At 36.8% G+C, this 25,643-nt stretch overlaps 1 protein-coding gene across 4 annotated transcripts in view; it reads right to left on the bottom strand.

Annotated features, from left to right (window-relative positions):
* Positions 1-5,179: 5,179 nt before the first annotated feature.
* Positions 5,180-25,643, bottom strand: part of ESYT2 (extended synaptotagmin 2) — a 75,043-nt gene continuing 54,579 nt past the window's right edge. The window contains exons 14-24 of one of the 4 annotated variants that reach the window (XM_071734757.1): positions 25,233-25,334; positions 20,865-20,927; positions 19,012-19,086; positions 17,899-17,985; positions 17,076-17,225; positions 15,634-16,022; positions 13,630-13,728; positions 12,894-13,025; positions 9,494-9,599; positions 8,520-8,569; positions 5,180-8,394 (exon numbers count right to left, since the gene is read on the bottom strand). In XM_071734757.1, the coding sequence (XP_071590858.1) occupies positions 8,349-8,394; positions 8,520-8,569; positions 9,494-9,599; positions 12,894-13,025; positions 13,630-13,728; positions 15,634-16,022; positions 17,076-17,225; positions 17,899-17,985; positions 19,012-19,086; positions 20,865-20,927; positions 25,233-25,334 (1,299 nt within the window). In that variant the 3' untranslated portion in view covers positions 5,180-8,348. The remainder of the gene's footprint in view (positions 8,395-8,519; positions 8,570-9,493; positions 9,600-12,893; positions 13,026-13,629; positions 13,729-15,633; positions 16,023-17,075; positions 17,226-17,898; positions 17,986-19,011; positions 19,087-20,864; positions 20,928-25,232; positions 25,335-25,643) is intronic. The other 3 variants (XM_071734755.1, XM_071734754.1, XM_071734756.1) reach the window with 3 other exon arrangements.

Genomic DNA, 25,643 nt, shown 5'->3' on the forward strand with positions numbered 1-25,643 from the left:
AATGGTTCATTTTAAAGGACCACAAAGAGAAACAAGAAGCAAAGTAGCAATTTGTAGGGTTCTTTTTTTTCTCAAGAACTGTGCAAGAACTGCAAGCCAGTAATGAAGCTACAACTCTATTTTCAGTTTCTCTAATGTTCTCCCTTTCAGGAGTACCAAATTACATGCCTCTTTTTGACATATCTGTTCATCTGTTCAAAATAATCTATACCCTGTGATAATAATCTCATATTTATTACCATTTTCCTGTCAAGTCAAGTTAAGGCAAAAATGAAAAATGAGCCTTCCACACATGGTTGCTGGGCAACAGCAAATAAAGATTTGCTTTTGTGCTACTGCTTCATAAGCTAGTCTTTATTTTGCTGGTGGCCTGTATAAGATATCTCAATTATAGATGTCTCTCAAGAATATCAGAGATGGAATATAGCATACAATCTATTTTACCCTATATGATTCAACATTATAAATACATGTAAAAAAATTAACAAGCAATTCCCTGAACATCAGATGCTTTCTTGACACATTTTTTTCATATTTACCTTATTTTCTGGATGATAGTTTCTGATAATATTTTTGTACATGTCAATACACGTACATATATGTTACAATTCTAACAATACGTTAGGATTGTTACTCCTAGTTCTTTTAATTTAAATATATAAAATTTGTTGTAGTTAATACTGTATCCACAAAATCTGCTCATCTTCTGAGGCAGGCTCTTAATAGTTCATTCATTTCCCTTGAATTTTATCCTGAGTGTACTTGAGGACAAACTACTTTGTTGGACAAATGTACCAGCATTTACTTGGCTCCCACATCAACCTTGGCTTTATCAAAGCTGAGACTTGAATGTTCTCTACATTCCTGATCCAGAGCAGGAACATAACCCAAGCCCATTGTGCCTTCATTCAAAACAAACAAACACGGAACCAAGTGAGTGTGCTGCTTGCTCAGTGCAGCATCAGGCCAGGAGGATACATTTGGAGTCAGGCACTTGAAAGTGTTCACACAATCACCAGTTCAGACATAGCTGTCATTATTCCAGTACTTCATCAAACAGTTTTAGTATCACAAGACCTTGTGATGATGTCTTGACAATACTGGACAATTTGTCAATTATTTTCTGACCCTATCTATAGACGAAGAACTATTTTGTAAGATACTATTTCTAGTAGACTTTGGTCTTTGCCCCTTTTCCCCTTGTTTATTATACTGTTCCATTATGGTTTTCCTTGTTAGATATCCTGAGTTTCTAGTCCCATTCTTGAACCAAGAGTAGAAATAAATACTTAAGATGTGCTCATAACATTAAGAGGGCCCTTTCCTGTGTCTTGAACTGTAATTTAATTTCTGCCTGCCTCTTATTAATTTCAAGTTTTTGCACTTAATCTTATTAAAGTTGCGTTAGCTCCTTGAGAGTTCTATCATCAACTCTAATCATCTAGGCTAGGTATCTAAGGCACAGAACAGCTACATGGATTGCTGACAGAAGCTTTCTAAATCTATGGTGAACTTAAAACCTTCATCTTTCAGAAGTTTCCCACATTTCCTCAGATGTGTTTTATTTCCCTTTGCCTCATGGCTAAATGCTTTTACACAAACATTTTGGCAAATTGAACCCAGCTATTATTCCCAGTTATGGAACTCAAATCTTTTAGAATCACCTGTGCCTCAGAGCAAAGCAGAGGGAGCAGAGTGCAGTGGGACCATGCCTGTTTTTCACACCTTTTAAGCTAGGATGACATCTGGCTTTACTCCCAAAGATGCCTAGAATCCAGACCACATCACTATTGTGCAAGAAATGAAATGCACAGGCAGCCAAAAAGGCTTTCCAGAAATAGAGTCTGCACTACCATCTAGTGGAATATAACAGCATCTTTAAAATAGATAAAAAAATATGCAGTAATGAATATAAATCTTAAAACCTCATAAAAACTGTTAAGATACTTTTTTTTCACATTAAATACAATGAAAAATATTACTTAGAACAAGGTTGCCTAAAACTGAGACTTACCCCTCTTTTTCAGAAAGTTCACGAAGTAATTAATGATTTACTAAATAAAACAGAAACCTCCAGCACTGATAAAAATACCATTCTATTAGTGACAAACAGCTATTGCCATTAACTCACTTTCATACTTTGCATTTCATTTTTATCACCTGTATGAATATCAGGTCTAGAGACATCCTGAGGTCTTTGGATGCTCTTATCAGAGTTCATCACATTTATCCAGCTGGGCTCTGATCTGAAATCTACACTGGAGCACCAGTTCAGTGGCTGCCATATGTAATTTATTTCAGAGAACACTTAATGACTTGCGGAAAAACAGGTAAAGGGTCTTATAAATTCGAGGTTGAAAACACTGCAACACGGTAACATCAGCTAAACTTCCAAGCAGCAAAGAAAAACCATGCAAAAGAAAAAACATGCAGAATACGCCAGGAATTTCAGCCTATCAGTTCAAGTATTTCTCCCGTGTTGAAGTCTGCATGGAAGTCTTACAGAATATTCTTTATTAAATTATTAATCTTTGGGAAATGTTTGGGAACCTCCAGTTGTCAGTCTCTGAGAGTTTATAGATAACACATTACCTTGCAAGTCCAGCTGAAGAAAAAAACCCCTTATTTGAAATTTTGTGCTGGAAACAATCACCATTAAATGAATGCACCATTTTCTGTTTCAGGGATCTCACAATGGTCAAATTAATGACATTCACTCAGTACCTACAGACAATTACCACTTTGCTGGCATTGTCTAAATAGCAACTCGTCGTATTTTTAATTACTAAACAATTTTTGCACCCTGACTTGGCAAAGTTTGTGACTTCCTACTAGGTATCACCTTTTTTTTTTTTTTTTCTCAGCCAGAGTTGCTACACACCCATCTCTGAGTGCTTGAAGTCGGGCAGCAAAATGCTCAGGAATGCACAGGCCCAAGATTGCTCAAGAGCTCCAGTCCATTTACTGATCCTATTTAAACATTAAAAAAAGATACTCAAGAGTCATAGAACAATTCAGGTTGGAAGGGACCTCAGCAGGTCATCTACTTCAACATCCTGCTGAAAGGACCTACTGTGCTTAGGAAATAAATAAAAAAAACTAATGGTCAGTTACACAACAGATTCTTACTCTGCACCTGATGATTGATGGTGTGCATGTGTGATGGCAGTCAGGGTGTTAGGGTGTCACAGCTTCCCTCCCTGTGCCATTTCTTGCACTCAGGCTGAGGTGCTACACATCCAGCTCTGAGGGCAGTTGGATTATCAAGTCCTGGCAGGAACCACCCCTGCCACAGCCCCGGTGAGAAAGGCTGAAACCTTGATTAGCTTTGTCTGTCCTTGAACCTGTTTCTACACAGATATTAAAATGGTCACTATTAGCCCTTAATTCAGTTGCAATAAAGTTTAGAGCTAATGAAGAGTCAAAGAAACAACAGGGGAAGACAGGTTGGCTTCACTTTGGTAACATCTGAGGAAACAGATATGTGTGAGTCTGTTCAAATTGGATTCCACTGTAGGTGACTGGCAAGCAATATTCCCCACAGAGAGTGAGAACAGAACATTGCCTCTATCATATGAATACAGATTACAGAGCTTTTCTCCCAGAGCTGCCATCTAATCTAGCAGCTAAATTCACTGTGTTCCCTGAAAGAAATGCAAGTGTGCTTTTTACCTCAGCTGCTCTGCATTTTACAAATAACACGTTTCAGAAGGTGGCTGGGAATATTGTTGAGAGCTTGAGAGTTCACCTTAGAAATGAGTAGGAAAACATACAAGAATAAAGATAGACACTTTAAGATGTATAAAACCAGCATTTGTGATTAAATAGCCTGATTCCTTCAAGCAGCCACCTACAGCCACAAGTAGGTCTAGGACCATATTAAGTATTGATTCTTTCCTCCAAATATCAAAGGTACCACCCAACATTTAGAGGCTTTTTGCAGGACTGTATAAATAATCTCACTGATTAAAACAGAAACTTCATTGGAAAATAATTTTGCACTGAGCTGAGAAAATACCTAAATTGGTAACTGTACTGGCAAACACTGCTCTTAGATGGAAACTGGACGAACACAGTGATGGTCCAAAACTGTTTAAACAGTATGGCAAACATTAAAAAAAAAGTCTAGGCGTGGCTCAGCACAAAAAATGCAAACCAAATCAATATAGAGGAGTGTCTTGCACCATTATTTTTGCACTCTAGTAACATCTTGTAAAGAGACAGGCAGCATTCTTTTGCAGTTGCTGATTAAGTTACCACCTGACTTGTGCGACTGAGTGAATGATTTGATTTTGATCCAAGTAAGGAAAATGCAAACACCTGATCAGTACTTATATTGACAGGACGCATTACTTGGCTTAGCTGCCTTCCCACTGAGTAGCAGAAGCCTTCCAATACAGCCAAAAAAATGAAGGTACCTCCCCTAGGAAAACCAACCAACCAGACATATCTTTGTAGTCAGTATTAATAAAGATTATCCAGTGGAATCCATTCTAAATGTGAGCGACTATTTGATGAACTTCTGCAGCTTTTATTTATGGCTGATGAAAACTGACTGACATCAGAATTTCACACAAGTTGTAGCTATTTGAGGGAATAGGTTTCATAGTTAATTATGGGATTGAATTAATTACTATTTAATGCAAACAGCATCCATTCTATGATTGTTTTCCTATAATAGATGATCTAATACTTTTTTTATTTATGCAGTATGTAGCAGTATTTTCTATCAATATCTGCCTTAGCAAGCAGGTAGAAGGATGGGAAAGATTGCCACACAGAAATCTGCTGGTTCTAAATCTAATGTAATAAAATCCAGTTCTATGTCCTTTTGAAAATATAATTCATGGCAATTGATGAGTAACTGCTAGAATTGTGACAATTTATTCCATTGATAATTTTAAGAGAAAAAAATTATACAAGCTGAACAAAGGACCTACTAACTCTTACGTGTGAATCTGTTCCAGATCAACTAGCAAGGAATTCCCCCATGAAGCATCATGTACTCCACCTTCTTTCATGTAAAACCAGAAAATCTGCCTAGACACCTTCAGCAAGGCTGCACAGTTTAGAGCAGTGGCATACAGTAGTATTTTTAAAATTCACCTCATTGTATTAATAATTAGGACAGGGATACACAAAAAAGGCAGGGTGTGTGTAGAGGGAAGCAAACACTGACTTCCATATGAACCATTTATTGAATAAATACATGCATCATAATGTAGAAGTACACGAGCAAAAAAGGCAATCTGTACAAAAATGATTACCCCTTTGTTCTTAGTTTGACTGTCACCATTTGCTGCAGATCTGATAAAGAATTCAAGACAGAAAAAGAAAATTCTTTAATCCAAATCCAAAGTGATATGCATGCTGATTTGAGTTCAGGTTATACTACTGCTATAATTAAGAAAGCTGTTTTTCTTGTCAGTGAAGCAGAATAAATTCTAAAAACCATTTCAATAGTAGAGAACGTGTCAGTACATACAGGTAACAAATCTTTTAGTCATTTCTTAAACATCTTCATATGTCCATATTTTAAGGCACAGGTTAAACAAGTACAGGAAAAGCTATCAGTTGATACTGGATACATTGACTTGATTATGAAATGTAACTTTTACCTGAAGAAAAAATGATGTTTGTCCATCCTTATTCCATACAAACATAGCAGTCACAATTTGGTAATGATGATTCAGAGGTTTGTTACCACTAACAAAAGAATCAGTCTCACCTAGAGAGTGTCACATTCTGATCCAAACTTGCTCAGTAAGCAAGCATTTGGTAAAATCTCGTAGAGTCTGGCATCCAGGACTGATTACAGTCAATGGCAATTACTGTTATGTAATTGCAATGACAATTCAATCTCTTAATTTTCAATTCCTAAATGGAATTGGGCTCTATTAAGAATCTATCCCTAATTTTAGGCCATGAACTATTTTGGAAATCTAGCCTAATATACTTACACAGTTGCTCACTTTGTGCTCTCACATTTACCCATATACTGCATTTTTCCATCCCTCTGGATTTTAGAGGACAAAATGTGTATCTCTTTTAAGTGCAGTCTTCTATCATCTGTCCCCAGACTTCACTTAAGACAAGAAACACTGAGTCAGTCTAACAGCCTATTTGTTGGTTTAGGATGAATCTCCAGGGAGTCAGTGGCCAAGATGTACAACAGAAGTCCTTCTACCTTGGACTAAACTAAGGCAAAAGTGTCCCAAATGGGGAAAGATTGCAGACAAGACAATTGCAGTAAACTGGCTGCACTTAGATCTCCCTTATTTAGATCAGATTCTGCTTTCTGCATTTTCATTGCAGTAACAAAATTCATTTCTTTCCATTCTTGACATGCTAATGGAGAACTCGCAAAGAAAGTATTTCATAGTGTAATTTATATGAAGAGATGAGCATGTGTATATATATAGCTAGATACTAAAATACATTCCAATATAGAGTAAAGCCTTCAAATAGAAGTATTTTTTTACATTCTCCCTGTTGCCCATTCCATCAGAAAGTAAAAGAAGCAAAATTTAGAATGTAGGTTTGTTTTCTAAAATTGTAATGTATAAAATGTGGCAATAAGAAGTCCATCACTGTACAGAATTGAACGTGTGCATGTCACACACATCCTTGACAGATGTTAATGGTAAACTGAATTTAGACAAACTGAAATGTGTCGATTCTTCAACTTGAAAAAGACAAAAAGCTACATCTATGGTAGGCACTTTGGTACATCTAGTAATGTAGGCATATTCTACATCTAGAATTAAGGTTCTGTCAGTATTCTTACAATAAAGCTAATTTCAGGAATTTATTATTCTGTTTTAAAATTCTTTCTTGGCTGAGAGATCATTCTCACATCTTAGCTAAATAATATACTTTGTCTGTTTTAATTGCATACTTATCCAAGAATGAGGATGGTGGCTCTGAAAGAGCTGAACTGGATTCTTAATGCACATTTGTATAACAGTCTGAGAAAACTTACCAGAAAAAGAAAAAACAGTTCTCAATACAAAAAAGTTCCCCATAATTCATAAAATGAGAGTTACGAGCTCAGCTGTTGAGGCTGATACTCCCGCTTCAACTCTCAACTGTGTACTTTTATCAGTCTGTGCTTACTGTATCACTGCTGGAGTGATCTACTACCTCTTGCAGTAGACTATAGCAATTCACTAGAATGCCATTTACCTCAAAAAACTGGGTGGACTACTGAAGTGCATTTTTTACATGCACCAAACATGCTCAGTAGCAATGAAGCAACTGTAGAGACTGTCAGCTCCAACTCAGTTTCACACTTTCTTACCTACTGGTGTTCCATTTTAGTATTACAGAAGATACAACATAATATTTAGAACAGTATTGTACAATAAAATTAACACATTTGTTGTAGGTATGGCTACTATATGAACTTACATTGCAAGCTGATTTCTATATCTTAAAAATAAGTGAAACATGGCAGTAAGGACAGTTCTAAGTGGTTAGAGATTTTGTTCGTCATACAGAAAAATCCATGTCCTCACATCTTCAAAAGGTCATCTCTAGTACTACAGAGTACAGGAATAAATAGCAAAATCCAAGTGAACCTGTATAATAAAACTGTACTGATTGTTATGTTTACTCCATTACATGAAAACTCAGACTTATAAACCGTGATTCATGGACCCTCTCTTTATACAGCATTTATAGAATAATCTTTGTTTATAATATCTATAGAATGATTTCCCAATAATACATTTATATATAAATATTAAAATGTTAATATTTTGTACATTTTAAGCTAGCCACACTGGGCCAGAAACACAATAAAGTAAAAATGTTTTTCTGCAGTTTGCTTTTGAAGAATATCACAAAATGATTAAGACCATTGTGCAGCAAGGACAAAAGAGATTGATCTGAAGAAATTAACATGCATTTAGAAGAAAATATCTATATCCTTTATCTAGTTTTCCTCTGAATTCAAACCAGCATGAAAGAATTATAAAAAAATAGGATATATTTACATGGTACAGTATACCTTGGTGAGATATAAAACAAGGCAGGAACAGCAGAACAATCTTTTCACTGTCTAACAGGTACAGCCCATTATAAAGATCAATTTAAACACAAAAGGTTACTTTACTGTACTATTGCACATTACAGTAACACAAAACTGTTTAGCAAATTAAAATACAAAGTTTAACAATGATATGTCTGCATAAAATGACCAAGTGTTATAAAATTATTTGGGATGTGTCTAAGAACTAAATCAGTAAAGCTATAAAAATAATATTGATACATCTGTGAGAACAATGCATTAAAAATATATAAAGGTTGGCAAAATTATGTGTGGGGAATTCCCAGGCTTCATGGGCCTAACTTGCACCATGTGGCCTTGTACCATCTTCTGTTAAATCATACCTGAAAATTAAAAAAACAAAGCCATTTTTATTTTATTTTTTTTTTACATTTAGCATTATTAAAAAGTACTAACACATCAATTATTAGTACAGAGCAGTTATTATTAATGAAGGAAATACACTCACCACTGGGTCCAGCCTTTAACAAGCTCTTCAGATGCCAGAGGTATTAATAACTGTGGAAAGTTAAATTAGCCATCAGTGCATGGTGTTTGCCCTTCATTATCTTTTAAAGAGCAAATCTGACAATCCTATAAACTAAAGTATAAGTAATGCCACTAATAAACAATATATTTTACCTCCTTGTCATCATAGCTATCTGTCCAACTTGTAGTCAAGTTCCCCTTTTTGACTTAAAAATCTGTACCCTTTAGTTGTATGATCCCAGATCATCTCACAGGCTAAAATTTTGAACATGACATATTTTGGCAATGGCAATCAGCTGTGTTTATGCTAACAACCTTCCTGGTAACAGGAAAAATAAAAACACTGTTCACCATGAACTGGCCATGATTCTGGTATCTCTCATCCTCTTTACAGAGCTTAAACATAGCCATTTACAGGGGTGTAGGAATTTACTATTCCTTTTTGCATGCTCCAAATCACATGTGTAGGAAATAGAGGGATTTAATGAATGCCTACAGAACACAATGGCTAGTTTTGGCATTGGAAATATCTGCAGGATCAGTTCTTACAGATTTTATAACCTGGAATTTTAATTACCAAACATACACTTTTGTTGTGTGTACTTCTCTAAGTACTTTTGCTTGTCTTTCAAGTTTTGTCTAAATATTTGCTGAGATACTACCTGTTTTCTACTGGTTATCTTCTATCTTTGTATGATTAAGAGGTCTGACATGCAAGTTTCTTCTGTTACTTAGAGCTATAGTACTTACCATTTTCTAGAAGAGATTACTGCCTCATCTTTTGATGTTTGTTGCCTCTCTTACTGGAGCTTGACATCTAAGCCATATTATTTTAAAACTTTGAACCTGAATAAGGTCCTTCAGTCAACACTAAAAAAAGCTCATATCACAAGAGGATTTTAGCCCTATATAGTAACAAGCTCTATGAACAGCATTTGCTTGTTGTCAACTTACTTTGCCAAGCAGCCCTTTATCTTTGGATAGGAAACCACCACTGTTCTTCACTGCTACATCCAGTGTTCTTCTCTGTACTTCAGGCAGGGAAACACTGAAATCAAATCTGACAGGCAAAGTGATGCTTTAGAGAGAATTCTGTACCTGAAGTGCAAGTTCAGCTTCTACAGCTAAACAACAATTCAAATCATAACCAAAACATCCCCCTCCCCAAACAAAAAATGAGGTCTGAGATAAATGAAGAAAAAAACCCAAACCATTTTGCCTAACATTTTTTTCAATACTATGATCAACAGCACATTTTTCAGCCTTTTATTACCTTTGGTCTTGTCCTGGTTTGGGCCAGGATAAAGGTGATTTTTCTGAGTTTCTTGTCGATGGTTGAACTTGCTGGGGTTGACAGCAAGTTTCTCAAATGGAGTATTCCATCCCATGTGCGTCGTCCTCGGTATGGAGTTGGGGGATCTCGAGGACTGAGCCACACCCTTACCAGCTGATCGGCCTCACCTGAGATCATCAGCAGAAGTGCTGGGTACCACCCCCCTTAACAGCCAATTGGTCTCACCTGTGGCACTATAAAAGACCAGCAGAAGCTCCTGGTTGCCTCCCTGGCTGGCTGCTTGTGGCCCTGCTTGCTGCCCTGCCTGGTTGCCTGCCTGCTGCCCTGCCTGCTGCCCTGCCTGCTGCCCTGCCTGCTGCCCTGCCTGCTGCCCTGCCTGCTGCCCGGTTGCCTGCCTGCCTGCCTTCACCCGGCATCTTGGAAGGATCCCACCCAGTCCGTTTGCCCGCCTGCTGCCCTGCCTGCTGCCCAGTTGCTTGCCTGCCTGCCTTCACCCGGCTTGTGTGAGAACTGTTGGGGGAAAAGGGGGAAGGACTCTGATATTCATTTTCCTGTATATTTGTGTATATATATATATATATATAGCATTTTTCTTTTTTTTCCTATTTACCATTATTGTTTCATTAAAGTTGATTGGTTTAGCCTCCAACCCATAAGTCTCTCTCCCTTATTCTCTCTCCTTTCTTATCAAGGAGGAGAGAGAAATTAATAGAGAGCATCTGTCACCCGGTTTAATCGCCGGGCCAGTGTTAAACCGTGACAGATTTATTGGCGCCCAACGTGGGGCCCGAGCTAATTGGCTCGAGTCCAATTTAAATTTCTACTAATTTGCCTGAATAGTTTGAGTTCCAACTCCAGCAGAAAAAAATGGCATTGCTGAGCTGGAATCAGATCTTGTTCCTTGGAAACTTCACAGGGTTGGAGATTAAGCCAATCATTCCGTACCTTTGGTATTTAGGGTACGCAATTTGTCTTTTTGCAGCTGGAATTGCTGCTACTTTGTGGTTTATTTTTCGTAAGGGCTGCGTACAAACCATTGTTGCGATATGGTCCGCAATACTGATATATATAATGGTGCGTTGTGTAGTAGTGTTTCGTACAGAGGTACACAATTTGATTGGTAATTACACTCCCAGTTTTAATTTGGGAAATTATACTATTTCATCGTATTTTGGGCTGACTCCCCCAGATTTCAGTAACAATAGCATTTCATTTCTCAATCTTCTCGTGGGTATTGTTAATTTTACCCATATATTGGTGAGGGGTAATAGAAAAACCACAGTAATGAGGGTGAGCATGCCTTTACGGAGGCCGAGAGTTGTTGTCCGTAGAGTGAGAGCTGCTCCTCGTGCAGAGAGCACCCCTGCTCCTGCTTCTGCAGCCGCCTCTCGCCCCCCCTCACACAAGGGCACAACTCAGATAAGGCCGGCCAGCGTTGCCAGTGTTTCTGCTACAGCTGCAGCTCCTGTCTCTACCCCCATGGACACTGCTGCTGCTCAGAAAACGAGCCCTGCTGCTGCTACTGCTGCAGATACCACAGCCTCTCCCCCTCAGCCCACACAGCTACTTGTTGCCCCTGTAACTAGGAGGAAAGTAAAACAATGGAAATCAGAAACGAGCCTTCACCCCTCCAAGTCTGAAGGAGACGACCAAGTGATAGAGGAGATAGAGGATACTGCCTCTCCTCGCAGAGCAGCTAGAAGAGACTCTAAAGCAGAGTCATCTGAGGAGGACTCGGACTCAGAATCTGCTCAGTCCTATTCCATGAGAGACTTGCGTACTCTGAGAAAAGACTACAGCCGTTTTTCAGGTGAACCACTTCTCTCTTGGTTACTCCGATGCTGGACAGAAGGGGCTGCTACCATAACATTAACTCAGAAAAATCACCTTTATCCTGGCCCAAACCAGGACAGGTCTCTAGAGGCCACTGCTGAAACAAAGAAAAGCCAAACCAAACATGTAAAATGTTAACCACTGACTCTACAGAAAAGAGAGGAGAATGAGGAATCCTGCTATCCTGGCAGATCAGTATTACTATTATCCAAAGAGTAAGAGGGGTCAGCCTTACTGATCCTCAATTCTCTAGAACGAGAGCTCCTTTTCCTTCCTGGCACAGCAAGGAAACCTGCCAACTTTTAGGGAAAATCACAGTTTGTTTACTCATTGTAAAACTTGCAGAAAGTGAGAAATTATACCACAATCTGCATCTATTTGTCACTACAGATCTCAAACAGCTTTATTGCTTTGAACAACATTTTACTTGGAAAGGCACAGTAAACAAGTCTATTAACTGGAACTAATAGGAAAGAGCTACACTACCAGGAAAACCTACTAGAGCTTCTAATGATGTACAGAATTCTAGTGGACAGAATGGACTGAAGGGTTGTTTTGCCCAAATTAACCTTTTGTACAGAAAGATGTTCTTTATTGAAAAGCAATGGGTGGGGGAGGAAAGGGAGAGAAACTTCCATACAAAACCCAAGTACAAAGGTAGGGATTCTTATGGAACAAAAGGTGGAACAAGCTTACAAAACGTCCAACCTACAGGCCAGAATATAGCCTACAAGAAAACTTCCAGACTCCCTGAACACTGAGAAGTGCCACCAAGGGGACGGGTTGAGCAATTTCATCATTCTTAGACACTGGCTCGCCAGTCCTACACCAAGGGGGCAGCATCAATCAGCCAGGCAATTGGACACTGGGAATCAACACGATTCCTGGCAGGGATACCAGCACTGCCCTGCTAAAAGGCACTGATGTTCTGACCAAAGACTGCACACTGATTCTTAGCTACCAGCACAAAGGGGATATAATTTACATGGGACAAGGCAGAAAAGAAGACAGAAGGGGCTGGTAATTGAGTGAAAAAGGCTATAATGGTAACAGAGAAAAAGAGGATGGGAAAAGCTCTTATAGCAGATGAGAAAGGCACAAGTGAGTCTGGTGGTGACAAGTAGGAGTTTCAGCGGCACACTACTTGGGTAAGCTGAGAAACCTTGATTTGACAGCTTTGTAATTATGCAATATAAACGAAATTACTCTATGTAGTTTCGAACATACATTTGATCAAACACTGGGTTTAATGTCTTCTTTGATACGTGTGTTTTTCTTCTTCCTGATCGTCTCTTATCAGGCAACAAATACATTCGCACATATGGATCGGATCCTTCTTCTGAAAACGCGATGAGATTTCTGTGATCAGTGAAAAACAAACAGAACAAGGAAAATAAATGAGACATTGCTGGATGAAATTTCTACACTACTATCTCTTAATACAGTACATGAATCAGCTGTGGGATAAAGCACATAGATAACAGCACTGGAAAGGAAAACCGAAAAAAATCCCAAGCAGTGACTTGTAGAAGATCAGAGAGTAAGCAGCCAGCAGAGATGGGAATCCAACGTTTCTTACATTCTAATTCAAAATTTAGATGTCACTTCCAAATTCAGGCATTTTTTTCATTCCAATTCAAAATTCAGTCTCTTAAGGATGGCTTTCACACACTGCTGATAAAAATCTGGACGAATTCTAAATGAATCTCTATTCATTTAAAATCATACAGAGACACAATATGTAAATACAAAATCACAGCAAAATCTTAAACACAGCATTTACTAATTCTGAGTATAGATCTCCATGTTTTGGTATTTCCATACAATTATAATTAATGGGTATGTAATTTTAAATATGACAAAGATCATCCAGGGAATGAAGCAATTTAAGGGAATAAGTCAACATCTGAAAAAGTTTACAAAGAGATGTGTGTAGAAATAGAATTTGGTATTTCATGTTTACCTGCAGGAATGCACTACCACAATCAGTTTGTTTCTTTGGGAACTATGACGAATTGTTAGCTGAATCTGTCCTAATGGAGACTGCCCCAGAGTTGTTCCACTGCAGGAAAAAAAACAGAACTTTACACTTAGCTCTTAAAATGTATACTTAAACAACTAACTGAAATACATGTGAAGTTGTGTTTCCAGGAATCATGTACTATCCATTTAACTTTTCGATAGATTAATGTGCAAGACAGGACACACAAATTGTCACAGGAGTGTATCATCATCTTCATCACTTTCTTTCCTTTAGCTCCTTTAGAAGACCATGTCATTCTTTTCTGAATTCTCTAATGCAGAAATACAAATGTTCTTGGCTTAAAACAGTGATTCTTAAACCCACTTAAAAACTCGTATCACAGTACAAATACAGTCATCTTACTTTTCTGTAGCTCATGCCACACTAAATATTGCTTAGATAAAAGGTATTGCTTAAACAAAAAGTATTGCTTAAAGAAAAAGAAAGCACCATCTTAAGAATGTCTGTTTAAAAAAAAAGCGCCAATTAATTCAGTTTGCTCATTTCACACAGGACAGTAGATGGCATGCTTAGCAGTTCTCAGCTATCTGATGAATATGCTTATTTCAAGGGAGAGATGTGCCTCCTTTGTGAAAAGCTACTACAAAGTGATTGCAGAATGTTCAGTTAAAATTCCCAAGTCATTCCCTTTAAAAACTAGCATGAAGCATTTCAGTTTATTATTTTCTTAGTTAAATCAAGAAATATAAATTTTTTTATTTAGACCACTTAAACACATAGGGCCTGCAGTAAAGGCCCTCCTTAGCTGTGGCTTTACCACTCATCAAATGAGAAAGTGTGAAATTTGTGTATTAAATAAGGAAAAGTATTTCAAGATTTATCACGATTGACAAAGTCTAACCCAGTTCTGGGTCAGAAGAGAGACTAACTGAAGACAAGGAAACCATAAAGATAAATGGAAACTGGAGCACAAGAACAGATGGTAAAGGAGATGGGTTTGTACAGACTGAAGAGAAGGCCAACAGCAGATTCATTTGCAGTCTTTCAGTACTTAGACATTATAGAAAAGACTGAGTGAGACGTTCCAATTGGAAGTAAAAAAAATGTTTTCATAGTGGAATGGTTAAGCACCTGAATTGCTGTGGAAATTTAATTAATACTCCATCCTTGGAAGTATTTAAAACTTGTCTGGCCATTGCCCAAGAAACCTGATCTAACTTTAAAGTGGGATTTGCTCTCATCAGAGGTCTGACCAAGCTCCAGAGATTTCTTCTAACCCATATTACTCCATCGATTCTATGAACTCCAACAGAGAAAAGGAGAAATTGGTTCAATCCCTTAAACTAAACAAGTCAGTCTCTCTACATCCTCAGGGAAGCTACATGAATAGAGAATTAATGGTTTCCATTCTCCTACTGAGAGTGGGATGACTTCTCAGCTATCTTCACTGGCAGGTATAGCTGCCTGTTGAGGCAAGTGAAAAAAAAAAAAAAAGATCAAGAGAATCTAAGAAAGCATGGCTGCTGCAATCCTCATTAGCTGAATAGTAGATGTCTATTAATTTAAAATTCTTTACAGTCAACTACCCCTCTGAGGGATATCTTCAGCTTAATTGGCTTAATACTAAGACTAATAGGATTCAGTGGTGAAACAGGCAACTGTTGCCATGAAAGTCATTATATTGTATTGAAAAATACCCTTCCCTCTTGCCATTCCACTGTTCTTAGCACTATACAGTACAGCTACAAGAACTTTAGCTTGCAGATCACTGTAGTGGTGAGGTAACTTCTAATTGCAGAGTCTAAGTCAGGTACCAGGAGGAAGCAGAAAATCACAGTGAGTGCTTTTCAGATAACAGGCTCAAACTGCAATAGAAAAAAATATAACTGAAACACAAACTAAGCACTCCTTCTTTGGCTGCACTGATGATGTTTTTTTATAAATCAGCTTAGATATATGGCAAAATAGTTATTAACACCATACTTTTCAAGCTGACGTAGTCTTTGTCGTAGCTCCTGCGTGGCAATAGGCAGAGATATGTCTGAAGCTATGCTAGGAGTGGGTTCTTTGACTGAGAGGTGGCTGGGAGAATAAGAGAAGCTAGAGGCAGGAAGACTGGAGGAGCTTCGGCTGAGATCTGTTGGCCACTGAGGGCTGGCATTAGAAGGATGACTTTTCTCAGCTGTATCAGTCTTTTTATCACTATCAGTCACTGGGGAAGCTGGAACAGGTTTGTTTGAATCAGGTGGTGGTGAGACTGGAACCTGAGGCTTAAAAGATGATTTTCTTGCATCTTTGGAAAGGGATGGCCTTTTTACTTGGGCTGAGTGTTGATGATCTGGAGATCGTGCTTGCTTTTCAAGAGAAAGGACCTAGATACAGTAAAAATACATATAATATTACTATTTTCCAGGATAAAAACCAGCAAGAAATACGTAGAACAGAGGTACTACTTGGCAACAAGTTAAGTTCAGATACTAATGCAAGACCAAAAGTATTCACACTTATATTCATTCACTCTACAATAGGAAATTGTTTGCATAGCAAAACACAGCACCATCTTATTTGTGGCAACTGCAGTAACCATAAAGCAATGTGAAATTCTCCATTCATTTAGAACTACTGTCCTCATCATGCCCTTCCCATACTCTACACACTTCTTGCAAGTGATATTCCCTTTGCAGGTCTAGCCACCAGGAAATGTATTCCATAATTTTTTCTTCTAATATTCTGAAATTAAATCTTCTATCGCAAGTTCTTCTCAGTTCTCTCTAATAGGTTATCTGAATTTATTAATAACAAGTAAATCATTAAAAAAGTAAGACAAGTGCTTTATAAAATAACGGAAAATAGAAGTTAACAGAAGTTTGACAGTGTTTGCAAGAAGGTGCACCTTATTAAACCAAATAATTTAGCTGAGGAAAAAGACTAACTTTCAGGTATGCAAGTTTTACCTTCAGAACTCTTGTCTGCTTGGAAGTTGGTCTGAATTTTTCCACTACTGTGAAGGTACTTTCTTCCCCTATAAAATTTATTCTTTTTAAACAATTACTACCTGACGTCCATTTCTATGAGACAAAGCACATTTCACTGATCTGTAGCTGTGTAGCTCTTGTACACTTGTGATGCAGTCATACAAGACTTGAAGGAATTCTGACTCTAAACATGATATCCAAATCTAAAACCATGGGGGAACCTCAGTCTTAATGCTCCTGATTACTGTTTTGTTCAGAGAATTTTCTGGTTTTTAAATACAATATATTTAAACTAGTGGCTATCTTTATGTACTCAATAGCACTTCCACAACTACAGGTATCTGGTATTGTAACACCCAATGAAGCCTCTTCATAAATCTGGAAATCAGAAGTCATAATAGTCTTAAGTATGCTTTCAGATATATTTATAACAGGTAAAGTTTAGAGTACCCTGAGTGCAATCTTCATGTTTATAGTGCTGTTTGGGCCAGAGTTGCTCAGGTGGAACCTCTGATGCATAGTTAAATCTTCACTCTCCAGCAACTGGCTCAGAGGCAGCTTGAAGTTCCCCAAGGAACATTGGTGCTGTTCATCCCGCACCTGAAGTAACACAGAAGCTAAGTGACTTGTTAAGAATTCTGAGAAAGAAAAGGAAATTACAGTTTTTTTTAAAAAACAAAAAATTCCAACGTACGTATCAAATGTATTCTTAAATTAAATTTCCCTAATCATAAGGTCATTTTACATTGAAGAAGGAAATAGGAAATATACTCAATGCCTTGTTTCTTCATCCCAATCTTCTACAGCAAAAGTCAAACAGAAAACCAACCATCATAGCTACACTCTACCTAGCCCTTGATCAAAATAACCATTTCCAAACTGCCTTTTCTGAAAATGAATTCCAACAACTGTTAGAGAAATAGTAACTAGAACAGTCCTTATTTACAATTCAGTATCTTACAGACCTCTGTGAGATGAGAGAGGAAACAGAATTAGACAAAGATAACAGCAATTTCTGCTAAAAATTAAGTTCTAGACTTACTTTTTTTTTTTTTTTTTTAAGTAAGACAATGACCTGTTGAGTGACCACTTACAGTCTTCCTTCCTTTAGCAGTACACAAAAATAAACATTTCATAGCCTGGGCTTAAAAAATGCTTTACCATTTTTAATGATGTTCACAATATATTCAGTCTCATTTCAAAACAGTCTGTAATGCTGTAATGTCACTACTGAAATGTCTTAGAAAAGTATTTAAAGAGTGAGACAACATACCTCAACTTCAAGATCTTGTCTTTTGGGATTGTGTACAAAGAAAGTAAAGTTTTCCTCCCATACTGGTTCATTGGTCTTGTATCGAATCTAGAGTTAGAGAACATGAAGCATACAAATGATAAAAATGTTTCTGTCTTGATGTCAAGCCCCAAGTACATTTTTCATTTTCTCATTGCAAAATTTACATCTGAAACCTGACATCTGACATATTTAAACAAAGAGCAAGTGGGATCTACCAAGGTGGATATAATTTCACCTGTAAAATTATACACAGGACATTTAATAGAATATGTTTTGACATATGGTTGCTTTCAATCATTGGATGTGTTGACTAAGAGTGGTGCTCTTCTGAATCTACAATTTATAAAAGAGGAATATCAGTTTACAGATCTTGACTATTAACAGCAGCCTTGGCCATAGTGACCATAAGATCACAAAGCTTAAGATGCTGAACGGTGTGCAGAAAATAACAGCTGAATAAAATCTTTGGAATTCAGAAAAGCAGACTTCAACTTGCTCTAGGAACTGTAGGAAGACATTCCACAACTGTCTACATTGGAGGGCAAAGGAGCTCAGGAGGATAGAAAACAGCCTCCTCAAAGCACAGAAGTGGTCCACATGTCCAAGCAGAAAAAGAAGCAGATGTAACAATGAAGTAGCATGGCTAAACTACAAGTTCCTGAGAGCTACCCAGCCTTTGGCTCATCTAAGGTCCCACTTTGAACAGAAGGTTCAAGCAGATGACCTTCAATGATCTCTTTTGACCTGGGCACTTCTCTAACTCTATTCTGTAAACTTTCAAATCATGACCAGTATTTTGAAGCCTACAGTTTGCCTACAGTATTATCTGTATAATCACTACTGCAGGAATACCAGTTGAAGATCAGAACCTACTGGAAGGACATCTACAAATAGTTAAAAATCCGGTCTCTACTCACAGACAATTAAAACTGAGTAAGCAACCATTCAATCCCTGGCTTCCTGTTAGCAATTTCAGTTCTGGTGGTAACTTCTAATGCAGTGGGTATGCTCAATGGCTTGAAAGCCAGCACCAGGAACAAAGAGCCACCAAATATTTGCAGATAGAGCCAAGTATAAAGAGTAGGAACTTACCTTACTTTCCTGTGCCTTGTGTCCAACTGACAGCAAAACAAGTGGGTTGGGGTTGCTGTTTATTTTCTTTCCTGACTGATAAAGAGAAAGCAAAACCTTTGCCTTCAAAATAAAGCAAAATCTCTCTCCTCTGAAACTTTAATACTTGTATCTTAAAAGTACACATAATGTTTTCTACTAGAGGCTTCTCTATTATTCTCAATATTTTTATTCAACAGGCTTGAATGACAGACTGGCTAGCAACTGGTGAACGCATTAACATGAAGGCATCCAACTACTGCAAGCAGATGGGATATGGAGAAAGCACAAACTCAGAAGCTCTCTTTATTCACATTGCAGTAGTATTATTAAATTGTACGTAATATCAGAACATTGATATTCCCCCTTTTCAGTCTGGGGAGAAAGAAGATGCACTATAATGTACCTGAGGTATATTTTTACAGTTTACCAAATAGTCTTTTATTAGAGACTCGACCATCTGCCATATCTGAGCCTTGCTCACCAGCTGTATAGCATTACATCAAGCTGTGGAAATAAACATCAATTTAGAAACAAATCATACACACAGAGGAACATTCCCAACTAGAGGTTTCTTTCACAAGCTTTAATTTAACCTAACAAAAGTTTAAGTCAGAAAGGAAAGTTAGACATGAAAGTTAATCATCTCAAACAGATGTTAATACACTTTACAAGACCTAGGAAGTATAGTATACATGGTTAATAATATATGTTGAATTTTACCATGTAAGAAATTGTACAGATCACATATGAAAACAGAAAGTTAGTTGAAATCTATTTAATGCATGTAAGGTCACAATTACAACCAAATGATTCGGATATTTTTTATTTTAATTTAAGTATATGCCCATTTTAGATATTTCTTTATATAAATTACATTTAGGGCCTCTTACTTCCACTAATGCTATTTGACTTTGATGTGACACTCTGCTTATAACCATACTTTCCTTTAGAAAAAAAATCTGCTAGGAAAGTACTCCTTTCTTGGTTGAATGACGCATTTCTTTTCTTCATAATTTCTAATTGAAAATATTTATCTCTCAAGGATAACAGAACACAAAGGTTTAAGAATCAGAGGTCTGACTACACTCCAAGTAACGGTGTTTAAAAATGGTAGGTGAAGCTGGTTTAATTTTTTCTTTGTCCATAAAAAGGTCCCTGAAACTTCCTTTTCTTCATAAAATGATAAAACTACAGAAGTTGACAAAAAGACCTTGTTGCTTATGCTAAATGTTAATAGAAATTATTTCAATTCATGCTAAGTAGGAAACAATATGAACAGACATGTATAATGCACCTCTACCACCTGCCATAGATGGATTTGCTCAGAATTTGGCTTGAGCTGTCTAAATTTGCCTCTCAACTCTATGTTTTCCATATCAAAAAGCTAGGTTAAATTTATAGAGCATGTAAAGCCCTCTAAAAATATTTAGGAGAAATGAAGTTATTTCAAAACATGTCAGATTGATTTTTATTGGTTAGTCATTCAGAGCTGACCAATAAAGTGTCACTCAGTATATGTAAAAGATGTCAGCTTTCCTATCAGCTTTGTTCTTTAGTTACTATTTCAAATTTGTTCTCATTACAATTTTTCCCTCGATTTCTAAAGCAGTCTATACTTGACTCAACTGATCTAAAACTCCAATTATCCCAAACTGCTATATATTACCAGTGTCTTGACTGCTTCTTTAAACCAAATTTAAGTAAAATGGAACTGTACTAAATACATATCTGGCAACAGAAATTCCATCACCTGTTGGAAGAGAAGTGATGCAGGCATTTGTGAATTTTCAATTACTTTCGTGACCTGAAATGGACAACTACATGAATTTTACCTTTAGGGCTTTCTGAACAGCAGCCTTCTTCAAGCCATCAGGATTAAATTCTAATGGATTATGCTTTTAAGTCAGGAGAGAATGAACATAGGAAGGGTTAATAAGACATGCAATGAAGCACTTTCACAAAGTTAATTAGTTATGACACAACAACATAAGACAAAGCAGATTTAAAAAAAAAAAAAAATCAACTTAAAAACACATCTTTCAAACAACCAACCAAAGAAAACACAACGACACATCTGACAAAACTTTTTTTTTCCCCTTGTCTTCTTCAAATGTTTGTATTTTGCTTTAAATCTATATATACACTCACAAAATAGGCTTTATTGAATGCCTGATGGCCTACTGGCTGCCTTCTGAATTCATCTTTTTAAAATTTGGTCAAGTTAACTTTTACAACATAGAAACTTCTCCGATGACAAATCAAGTAATTATGCAAAGGAGTCCTTTTATGGGAGAAATTACTAGGCTGAAAATATTTATAGGACTGAGATCATTATAAAAATCCAAGCAGCTTGAGCCTCTTCTGCTGATGAGCGACACAAACACTGCATGCTAACTAGAATTAATTACTCCTACTTTACTGAGTTGAATGAAGACATGCAAATACATTTAAATAGGAATTCAAACTGATTTATCAGGACCTCTGACTACTTTGCATTAATTAAGCAAGTTTTAAAGTATCATTTTAAGAATAAAATATGGTTCTTCAAGTGACACAGGTGAAATACGAAAATGTTACAGAAAATTTGCATTCGATGCATAAGAAATAATTTCAGGAAATACTATTTTGAAATAAAACAGATTTCAAGTCAGTATACTTTTGGCTGGCTTTTTCTTTAAGCATGAAATCTTGTTTCAAGGGAGAAGTCTGCTTTAAATCTGTAGTCTGTGCCAACAAAAATTGCATAATGGCCTTTTTAAACATGCTGGTTTATGAACAGAAACTGATACTATTAATGCTCTGCCGAAAGAAATGCTTTCTTGAAATTCAAATCCAAAAGTGACTAAAATTGGAAAAGAGATTTATGCAGAAATACTTCTTTACATTTTCTTTTGGAATGTTATATTCTGAAGCTGGACAGTATGTATGACAAGGTTCCTGTCACTCAGCTTTATAATTTTTATTCCAGAATGAAAATACAATATGGTGAAACTGGATAAACCCAGGAATAAGGTTTTAGTTGGTTTTGTGAGATTTCCTTAATCCCACAATTTTTTTTCTTAATTTCTTTTTTCTTAAAAAAAAAAAAAAAGGCATCTTCTACAGCTGCATCTGACACATTAGGGACTTACTATTGTACTTATATATCTTAAAAGATGGAGACTGCACCATATCCCTATATATATATATATATATATATCAGTCCTAATGTTTAACCAGCTTTTTCATTAGAAATAAATTCCCAAGAGTTCCTTGTTGGAGTTCAAGCACTGTTTCTTATTTTCTTTTAAACACTGTTTGCAGTAACCTTGAAATGATTTCCACCCCCATCTTTACTTTCTAATGCTGAGCTCCCTTCCTCTGCTAGTTATTTTTATTGGCTTCCTCATTATCATCACTGCTGTCCTTCAGATCTTAAAACTGCTGCACCAAAATCAGGGCCTCACAAATGGCAAAGTAGAACAGAAGGATTCATTACAGGCAACGTTCCCTTTTTGTAAATACAGTATGGTGTATTTCTTTCATAACAACATGGTACAGCACAGCTACAGATCTAGCTCTGTAGGGCTCTCCATCAGACAACTATTTCCACCCAGTATTTATACTGGTGCAATGATCCTCCCCTATGGAAAAGGACTTTTATTTTTTCAGATATCTGCAATTCATCAAGATCACTTTGCATTCTAAACCACTCCTCGGTGTTCCTTCACATTTACACCTGCTAATTCATCTTTTTTTTTTCCCCCTCTATTTTAAAGCATTTTAGAAGTCAAAAACAAACCTATGTGATCAATTATAAAAGCAGACAGCCAATGATTCCTGGATATTGAACATGTCTCAGTTCCTCTGGAATCATAGCAAGGACAGGCCAAGAGGAACATCAGCTGGGGCAAATATGTTTAAGCCATACTTCAGGTTTCAAGGGAAGGAGCTGCAGGTCCATGAGGATGGTGGCTGAAAGGCTGGGCAGGAGAAGAAAAGGGAGGATTCAATATAAAAATCCAAGAAAAGGTCTTGCCTTGGGTGAAAAAATTGTTTTGGTATAGTTCTGAGTGCCTGTGCAGTTATAAGAAAAGGGGATGGGTATCCAAGAACTGTATCGATAACCAGAACTGCAATAAATCAAATTTTAGGCTGGCATTCTGTAACAGCAAGTACCATTTACAATAAATCCCAATAAAATATCCAGAAATTACATTACAACTAGCAATCTGTTCTGTTACTAAGCCAGATCCTGATTCAGTGGGCTTTGGAGTATGACTACTTCTGTTGACTCACTAAGTCTTGCTTAGGGTTAAAATGGAGCTTTACAAGTTTCTAAATCTGCAAGTGCATCCTCTATTGATGAGCAGAAGACAGTCACTGCTCTGTAACAGTTGATTTTAAATATAGATCATTTATATGAAGACAAAATTAAAAAAAAAAATAGTTATAAGCTAATGATAACACGATAAAACTAGTGTTACTTTGGGAAATTATAACAAGATCACTATTCATAGCCTTTAGGTTCAGATAAATAAGGGTTAGATGGTAAATGTCTGAACGATGTTTCATGAATCTCAGGTCCCCAGCACCCAATAAAACTGTCTAGAAAGGACAGAGAGTACTCAGGGCACTGGATTTTGCCTTCTCTATATAAAGTGAGCCACCTTTTTGGCATTGCCCCCCCCACCCTGCCAAGTAACTCGTGTCAGTTGGATACCTGAACTTGCAGGTGTGAATGTTTGCATGATACCTCATGTTTAAAGATGTTCTGAAAACAAGGTGCAATTTTATAACTGCTGAAGCCTTTGTTATCTCTGTCTCTCCTCTCTCTTTGCCTCCAGCCAATAAATCTTGTTTTCTTGCTTACTGCAAGTCAAGCACCAATATGCAGCTGCTGAGCAGGGGCAGGTAACCATGGTGCTGAAGGAAATTCAGACCCAGCTATCTCAGAATGATACCTGCTCCACTCTGACTCACAAATGGCTTCAGAGATTTGGAAAGTTTTGTCCACTGTCTAAACAGGTGTTAGATGTAGATGACATGTCCTAAGACCAGCAGAAAAATGGGGACTCTTTATCAAGCAATTTGATTTATTTTTTTTTTTTTAAGCTATCGTTATTTTTAGGATACCTAGTACCTAGTATTTTAAAAACTAAAAAGAAACAGGAACTATTTGTTAGTTTTAATACTAAAATAACTGAACTATAACTGATGAACTACATTTATTATTAATTGAATTTTTACAAGATTTGGTAATGTAGATAAATTTTTGACACTTTAAAATTAACTTCATAGAAAACTAACCGAAAGGACCACAGAACAGGGTTTTGTTTGGATTGGGGTGGGGAGCAGGATGGAAGGTGCTTTTAAATCAAGGTTTACAATATGAGCTAAAAATAGCTACCCAGAAAAAAATTTATCTGCACAATCTACAATGGCATATTAACCTCTCTCTGGCAAAAGAGTTCTTATTATGAACAGATTCTCATTCTTATTGAAGACACAAAGGTTTTATTTACAGAAGTAAGTTTAAGATATTCAGAGTTTTATTAGTTTGTAATAATCTTCTAACATTTAATTCAAATAAATAAGATTAATTGGTGGTTCTCTCTAGCTGGGATTTTAAAAACTACAGACTAATTAAAAAAAAAAAGAAAAAAAAAAGCTTGGGAATTTGCAAAACAAGGAGCATCATGGAGTGAAATAGAATTTACAAGGGAATTTATAGTTTAAGGAGCACAAAGAATCAATAATTTTTAAAGCAATACTTGAACCAGTGTGGAGAGGCTGCAAGTTCTTACAAACATTGAGTGCATCACCTTTAACAAAACTACAGGAATCTTGGTTGCAATATTTACTAGTTTAATTTCTTTACAATAAAAGACAACAGTTCACCAGCACAGTGTGCTAGTGCAGTATGAAATTTATTTCTCAACGAATCAGCAATTTAAGTTAAATGTAGGAACTTTTACAACAAACTTGTCTTGGGTTTTAATCTCAAAATGTTAATTACTTACCCAATGATATGCTGACCAGTGAAATTTAAGTAGCCTTTAAAATGCAATAAAAATAGCACAAAAACAATGCACACTTGTTGAAACCATGCACCAAAACAAATTGCATGCTCTCATTCCACTAAAGTGAGTGGCTTTAGTAGCACTAATCCACACTCTGGCAGATAAAAGGTACAATACAAATAATACCAGAGAACTCACAAATAGTGCTCTATAGAGTGAGGTAGTGTTTTCACAAAAGACTAGTCCCGATGCTCTCCTCTCTTTTAAGTATCCACACCCAAAGTTTCCCTCGTAGATACTCTTAGGAAGATGGAAATGGAAGGAGAAAGCAGAGTGATGGGATTGTGGCAGAATGAATGCATAAGCAGCTTTACTACACAAAAAAGTTAAGGAAAACAGTCAAAGGATTCCAGAGAAAACAGCAGATAACAAAAAGTAATTAATCGTTCATCGTTACAAATAGTTTATACTGTTAAATGACTTTCTGTAGTGGAGCAAGCTCAATTTCTTATTTTTTATTAATAACTCATATACATAATTTCACATTCAAAGCTTATTTTTGGTAGTTCAGATTTTTACGGCAGGCCCAACTAAGTAAACTCTCTCCAA

The sequence above is a fragment of the Heliangelus exortis genome, chromosome 2, assembly GCF_036169615.1.
Source record: "Heliangelus exortis chromosome 2, bHelExo1.hap1, whole genome shotgun sequence".
Classification (NCBI taxonomy): Eukaryota; Metazoa; Chordata; class Aves; order Apodiformes; family Trochilidae; genus Heliangelus; species Heliangelus exortis.